This window comes from Anser cygnoides, chromosome 29, assembly GCF_040182565.1.
Source record: "Anser cygnoides isolate HZ-2024a breed goose chromosome 29, Taihu_goose_T2T_genome, whole genome shotgun sequence".
In the NCBI taxonomy this organism is placed as follows: Eukaryota; Metazoa; Chordata; class Aves; order Anseriformes; family Anatidae; genus Anser; species Anser cygnoides.
In genome coordinates this window covers 1,285,357-1,292,848 of record NC_089901.1, presented here as the reverse complement: position 1 = coordinate 1,292,848, position 7,492 = coordinate 1,285,357, and the positions used below count along the sequence as shown (strand labels likewise).

At 55.9% G+C, this 7,492-nt stretch overlaps 1 protein-coding gene across 1 annotated transcript; it reads right to left on the bottom strand.

The window, feature by feature from the left end:
• Positions 1–340: 340 nt before the first annotated feature.
• On the bottom strand, positions 341–1,368 carry LOC136787374 (olfactory receptor 14C36-like). The gene has a single exon (XM_066984553.1). The coding sequence runs from the start codon at positions 1,366–1,368 to the stop codon at positions 358–360; it is 1,011 nt and encodes a 336-aa protein (XP_066840654.1). The 3' UTR covers positions 341–357.
• Positions 1,369–7,492: the final 6,124 nt, after the last annotated feature.

The following is a 7,492-nucleotide window of genomic DNA, read 5'->3' as shown; positions in this document are numbered from 1 at the left end:
GCCAGCAGGGCTCAGCAGGAGAGGGTGGCAGTGGCAGGAGAGCAGCTCTGCATGGACCCAGCGCTGGTGCTCCCGGGCTGGACTGCTGGGCCACGACTCTTTTCCCCTCCACCTCTGCACACAGGAACTGTCCCTGCAGCTACACAAAAGGCCTCAGAGGAAGGATATAAGAAAAAAATGTTACTTTATTTGGTTTAAATGGAAAACCAAAATGAAGAATATTATTTCTAAGTGAACAAAATTACTCAGAATATTAGTGGAAAGTACCAGCAACACAAGAAAAAAGGGCAGGCATGGCCTATCGTGAGTAACGTTTTCAGGTGTTCTCAGAAGAAGAGAGGCAAGAATGTTTTTTGGTTATGAAAAACACCTGGTCATCAGTGTCCATATGGCATTCTTGAGCTCCTGGTTCCTCATGCTGTAGATGAGGGGGTTCACTGCTGGAGGCACCACTGCATACAGGACTGCCAGCACCAGGTCCAGGGAAGGGGAGGATATGGAGGGGGGCTTCAGGTGGGCAAACATGATGGTGCTCATAAAGAGGGAGACCACAGCCAGGTGAGGGAGGCACGTGGAAAAGGCTTTGTGCCGTCCCTGCTGCGAGGGGATCCTCAGCACAGCCCTGAAGATCTGCACATAGGACAGAGCAATGAAAACAAAACAACTCCCAAATAGAAAAGCAGTAACCACAAGAACTTGAACTTCCCTTAGGTAGGAGTCTGAGCAGGAGAGCTTGAGGATCTGGGGGATTTCACAGAAGAACTGGTTGAGGGAATTGCCACAGCAGAGAGGCAGTGAAAATGTATTGGCAGTGTGCAGCACAGCGTGGAGAAAGCCACTGCCCCAGGCAGCTGCTGCCATGGTGGCACAGGCTCTGGTGCCCAGGAGGGTCTCATAGTGCAGGGGCTGGCAGATGGCGATGTAGCGGTCGTAGGCCATGATGGTGAGAAGAGATAATTCTGCTGAAATCAAAAAGACTAGCAAAAAGAACTGTGCAGCACATCCTGGGTAGGAAATGTCCCTGGTGTTCCAGAGGAAATTGGCCATGGCTTTGGGGACAGAAGTGGAGATGGAGCCCAGGTCCAGGAGGGCGAGGTTGAGGAGGAAGAAGTACATGGGGGTGTGGAGGCGGTGGTCGCAGGCTACGACTATGATGCTGACCCCGTTGCCCAGGAGGGCAGCCAGGTAGATGCCCAGGAAGAGCGCGAAGTGCAGGAGCTGCAGCTCGCGCGTGTCTGCGAATGCCAGGAGGAGGAACTCGGTGATGGAGCTGCTGTTACACACTTCTTGCCTCGGAGAAAGGGAGCCTGTCCAACCGAAGGAAAGACTGCGAAATTCAAGGACTTTTCCGACCAAAATCCATTGCATGTCTCAACAAACACCACACAGACAACATACTGCCTTATTCATTTCAGGATGATGTTTCTGCTGCTCCTTGTCTTTTCTCTGGTTGGTGCTCTGAGGGTGCCACAAGAAGCAGGGGGCAGTGCACTGCCTTCAGGTAGCTCCTGGTGGGCAGTTCTGCTGTGCAGTGCCCTGGGGAGGTGCGGGGCTGTGAGCAGCCTGCCCCAGGCAGCAGGCTCTGGGCAGCAGCAGGACCCTGCCCTGCCATGCCGTGCCGTGCCGTGCCAGGGGGGCTCCTTCCAGCCGCAGCTTCTCCCCGCAGCCCCTGGGCAGCTCCCCGGGCAGGCTGAGTGCTGAGCCTGGCAGGCGGCAGAGGCCCTGCCCCGCCACACAGCCCCTGGGGCACAGCAGGGACCCTGCTCTGCACCACAGCCCTGGGCACCCCTGCCTGCACCCCCGGCTGCACAGCCTGCAGCCGGCCCCAAGAGAACAGAGCCCTCGGGCCCTGCACGCTCACCCTGCAGCACACAAGCCCTGTGTCCTTCAGCTCCAACACCGAGCGTCCTCCTGACAGCTGCCATCGCCTGAGGGCTGTGCCAGCTCCAGGAGAGCCTGGCAGGGTGCGCAGCGGCATTGCCCTGCACCCAGACACTTACCGTGGGGAGGTGGCTGTGAGGATTTCTCCCTCTGCCAGCTCTCCCCTGCCTTTCTATGCCAGGCTGCCCTGAACCTCTCTCCCCCTCCTCTCCTCTCCCCATGCCAGCTGCATGCAGTGCCCCCAGCCCTGCTGCGCCTGGCACAGGAGCTGCTCGTGGGTGGCTGAAGCAGCTTCTCAAGTAGTCCAAGTCTGATGCAAACTCCAAAGCCTCTCCCAGTGTTAACGGTGCCACTGAGGGACATTACTGACAAAGCCTCCCCATGGACTTGTTAGAGCAGAAAAGTGCAGGCAGTGATGATGGGGAGACCAAGGCCCAGGAAAGGTGGCCCTGGTGCTGAGGAAACCTTGATGTGTCCCATGAAGTCCAACAGTCGGGCCCTGACCCCAGCCTCTGGGAAGGGAGATCCTGACCCTCCAGCAGGGTTTAGGGCTCTTTCTGGGTCAGTGCGCAGTGGGTAAGGGCAGTGCCAAGTACAAGGCTACAGGAGGACATCTCCTAGGCTCCTGGAGGGGGAGGAGGAGGCATTGAGACCCTAATGCTGTAAGGATGAGGTGTCTCCTCATAGGCCTCACTGACAAGAGCCAGAGCCCAGCAGACAAAGCTGTTGGCTCTGTCGGGGGCTTTCATCTTCCAAAGGATCCTTAACAATAACCATCACAGGCCGTCCTATGCTGTCTCATGTCTGCACCTGTTACCCTGCAGGACTTAGATACCCACCTTGCTTCCCCACCTTGCTCTCACCTGAGCACCTCCCTGCCTTGACTGATGTCTCTCCATCTGCCCTCAGTAATCCATGAAACACAAAGCCAGGGGCTAATCCTGACACCCTCTGCGTGACGTCTTGCACCATAGCTCTGCTCTTCAAGAAGCATTTCACCTCAGCCCCCATCTCACCACCCACACCCAGTCTGAATTTTGTGATGTCCTTTCTTTCCCATGTTCTTTCGGACAAAGAGGAAAAACTCCACCATCACTGCAACCACCCCTCGAGCAGTCTCAGCCTACTTCTCTACTGCCCAGAGCCTGCAAGACACAGGGCCAAAGAAGCCCAGGTCCCTCAGCCTGGGCCACCCTGCTCCAGAGGTAGCCACAGCAGCACTGAGTCGAGGGGGACAATAACCCAAGTGGTCTGGGTGGCCCCCACTGCTGCTAGTGCAGCCCCGTAAGGAGCTGGCCTTGCTCCCTCTCAGCATGTCCCACTGGCTCCTATGGTGTCCTCGTAGCACCCACACCTTCTCCTCAGGGTCCCCCCGCAGCTGCTCACGTCCAGCCCTGCCCTGATGGATGCAGGTATTCTGCCCCACGTGCAGCACTGGCCACGTCTCCTTGCCACCTGCAGGGGGTTTCTGTTGGCTGAAGGCTGGACATTCCCAAGGTCCCCCTGCCCTGAAGCTCCCTTTTGTCTCCTGTTCATGGTTGGGTGCCGATGGCTCACCCTGATGGTGGTGACTCTCACACGATAACAGCGTGAGGAGTGTCAGGACTCTACAGGCACTAAGGGAGGTACTTGTGTAGTGGAATTTCCGACCCACGCAAGAATTACCATGAGAACCATCTCTGAAACACCCAATGACACTACAAAGCAAGCAAAGCCAGGACCAGAGGGAATGTGTGTTGGGCTCTTTGTATGCTAGGATATTTTCTGGGAAAACCTACACCTACACAGACACACGTGGAATATGGATCCCTTCAGCACGAGGAGCAATGGTTTGAATCCCAAAGAAGGGTAGATTTAGATGAGGTATGAGGAAGAAATTCTTTTCTGATCAGGGTGGTGACTCCTAGGAACAGGTTGCCCAGAGAAACTGTGGATGCCCCATCCCAGAAAGTGTTCAAGGGCAGGTTGGATGGGGCTTTGAGGAAGCTGGTCTGATGGAAGGTGTCCGTGCCCGTGGCAGGAGGGGTGGAATTAGATGACCTTGAAGGTCCCTTCCAAGCCAGTCCATTCTATCAGTCGATGCTCAAACATCAACCATCTCCCTGCACCCCTCCTCTCTGCAGGGAGGGGGACCATATCCCAAAGGAATCCTCCAAGCAGGTCCCTCAGCAGGCCCAAGGCTGCTCACCTCAAGTCCTCTGCTTTGCCTTGTGCTAAAGAAGGGCAATGGAGCTGGTGAATGCTCAGCAGAAGTGCTGAGACACAAAGCTGGCCAAGCAAATCCAGAGGCAAGGACAAGACACAAACCAGGAGGATTCCTCTTAACAGAAGAGTAGAGCAAGCAGCTGGAAATGGAAGATCTCTTTCTATGAGAACTTTCCAAACTAGAGAAGGAGAAAAGCGTATGTGTGGACCTTTAACAAAAAAGGAAAACTTGCTAAACGTGGACAGGAAGCAAAGAAAGAAATAAAAACACCAATACTTTTGATTAAAACTTCAAGAATTATTTGGTATTCATTACCTGTGAGGTTTATGGAAGATGCCAGAAATATTTTTCTTGGAGGTGAATCTGACACATTTTGTGTCACTGACAAAGCTGTGAGTCCAAAGAATGGTGTCCCAGTGGGCAGGGGGGCAGTGGTGGCTGTGTCACCCAGGTGTCACAGTGGGGCCGTGACACGGCAGCCCAGCTGGGATAAAGGGCCAGGGGTGTGGGCAGGCCCCAGTCGGGATGGAAGCCCCTGGCAGCAGGCAGCAGAGGGCAGAGCAGGGCAGGACAGGGAGGTGAGTGCGCGATGGAGCAGGGGCTGAAGCGGTGTGCGAGGCTGAGCAGGGCCAGAGTCCCGCTGCAGCCTGAGCAGGGGCTGGAGCTCAGCAGCTGCTCGAGCAGGGGCTGGCTTTGAGCAGTCCCACAGCACAACAGGAACCAAGAGTCTGCTGCACAAACGGTGTTGCAGACGTTCAGCCCCAGCGGTGACAGGAAGGATTTTGGGTGTCCTGGGAAGATGCTTGGATGTCTTGGGGAGATCCTTGGGTGCTCCGCGATGAGGCGCGGGTGCTCCAGGGCTATGTTTTGGTGTCAAGGAAGGTGCTTGTTTGTACCAAGGATGTGATGGGTGACACAGGGTGATGCTTGGGTGTCCTGAGGATCTACGTGGTGCCCCAGGGAGAAGATAGGGTACTCCAGAGAGGTCTTGGCATGCTTCAGAGAGGTGCTTTTTGAACCATTAAGATGCAGAAACAAAGATTGAGTGCTCCAGAGAGATCCTTGTGTGTCCAGGGAGACAGTCAGGTGCTGCAGGGAGCTGCTTGGGTGCTCCCGGTTGGTGCCTTCTTTTCTCTGGAGGTGCTGGGGTGCCCTGGACAGATACTGGAGAGCTCCAGCAAGTGCTGTGTGCTCCGTAAAGCTGCTTGCTTTCTCTGGGGAGATGCCTGAGTGCCCCAGGAAGTTGCTTGGGTTCTCCAGAATGGTACTTGGATGTCGTGGGGCATTCTTGGAGGTACTTGGCTTCCCTGGGAATATGGTAGTGTGTGCTGTGGAGAGAGTTGGGTGCTCCCAGGATGTTTTTGGATGTCCCCAGGGGATGAGGGAGTAGCCCTGTAGATTCTTTGGTGTCCCACAGAGGTGGTTGGGTATTGAAAGGAGAAACCTTGGTGAGCAGGAGGGCAGCGGTGGTTGTGTGATCGAGGTGTCCCAGTGGGCAGGAGGCAGCGGTGGCTGTGTCACCCAGGTGTCACAGTGGGGCCGTGACATGGCAGCCCAGCTGGGATAAAGGGCCAGGGGTGCGGGCAGGCCCCAGTCGGGACGGAAGCCTCTGGCAGCAGGCAGCAGAGCGCAGAGCAGGGCAGGACAGGGAGGTGAGTGCATGATGGAGCAGGGGCTGAAGCGGTGTGCGAGGCTGAGCAGGGCCAGAGTCCTGCTGCAGCCTGAGCAGGGGCTGGAGCTCAGCAGACTGGCTTTGTTGGGGAGATCCTCGGGTGCTCCGGGAAGAGGCATGGGTGCTGCAGGGTTATGTCTTGGTGTGAAGGGAGGTGCTTGCTTGCCCTGAGCGAGACAGTTGGGTGCCTCAGGAAGGTGTTGGATTCCTTGGGGAGATGCTTGGCAGTTCCACCAAGATGGGTGGTGTGCCCAGGGAGGTGCTTGCGTGTTATGCCAAGATGCTTTAGGACCTGCAGGGAGATGCCTGAGTGACCAGGGCAGAACCTTGGATGCAGCAGGGTTATGCTTCTGTGCTCTGGGGAGGGAGGTGCTTGTGTGCCCTGGGCATGTCCTTGGGCTCTCTAGGAAGATGCTCCTATTCCCCTAGGAGATACTTGGGTGCCCCAGGAGGTGCTCGAGTACTGCAGAAAGCAGTTTGTCTCCTCCAGGGAGGGTCTCCAGAGACATGCCTGGGTGCCCCCGTGTTGTGCTTTCTTGCTCGAAATTGATGGTTGGGTGCTCTGGGAATGTTCTTTTGTGCCTCCAGGAGAAGACTGTGTGCTCCTGGAAGGTGCTTGGATGCCCTGCGGAGATGCCAGCATGCCCTGGGAAAATGCTTGGGTACCCCAGGGAGATCCTTGGTCTTCAAGGGAGGTTCCTGGGTTCCCCAGAGAGATGTTTGGCTGTCCCCCAGAGATGGATGGTTTCATTACCCTTCAAAGTAATGTTTGTTTGCTTCTGGTTGATGTCTTAGTGAGTCAGGAGGTGAGGGGTTCACAGTGGAAAGTTTTCAGCGCCCCAGTGAGATGCTTGAGTGCTGTGGGGAGGTGCATGGGTCCTTCTGGAAGATGCTTGTGTTCCCTGGGGAGAAGACTGGTACCTCCGGGATCAAACTGTGTTCCCGTGGAAATGCCTTGGAACTGCAGGGAGATGCTTGGGAACTCTAGGGAGCCTTGGATGTCTTGGGTACATCCCTGAATTGTCCAAGAGATGTTGAGGTTCCCAGGAGACATGTGAGGGTGTCCCAGGGAGGTGCAACAAGCTCCTCCCTGGAGAAGCAAAGCATTGCCCTGGTTCACACCAACATCTCCCTTAGGCACACAAGCACGTCCCGAGGGTACCCAGGTTGCTCCATGCAGCACACAGGCATCTCCCTGGAGCACCCAACAGTCTCCCCACACCACCAACCTGTCTTCCTTGCAGGACCCAAGCACCTCCCCAAAGCACATGATCTTTCTCAAGGAGCATTCAGGCACCTCCCTGGAGAAGACAAGCACCTCCCTATTGAAAGCCAAAATCTTCGCTGGGAGCACAAGCATCTTCCTGGAGCACCCTCCACAGCACCAAAGCATCTCCCAGGAGCACCCAAGCACCTCCCAAAATACGCTAACGTATCCCCAGAGCTCCCAAGGAAGTTCTTTGAGCATCTGAGCAACTCCCCAGGGCACTGAAACATTCAAACATTTCCCAAGGTCATCCAAGCATCTCAGAAGAATATCCAAAATTCTCCCCAAGGAAACAAGCCCCTGCTGAGAGCCACCCAGAGCACCCCAAGTCCCATAGCACGTCCTAGCTCACCCAAGTCTTTCTGTGGGGCAAGCAAGCATCTTCCCAGGGCACCCAGGCATCTCGCTGGTTCCATTTGCTGGGACAGCTATGCATGTCCCCAGGACACCCAAACACCTGACTGGG

Excerpts from the sequence above, each read along its gene's own strand:
- LOC136787374 (XM_066984553.1), bottom strand. The coding sequence starts at position 1,368 with ATGCAATGGATTTTGGTCGGAAAAGTCCTTGAATTTCGCAGTCTTTCC.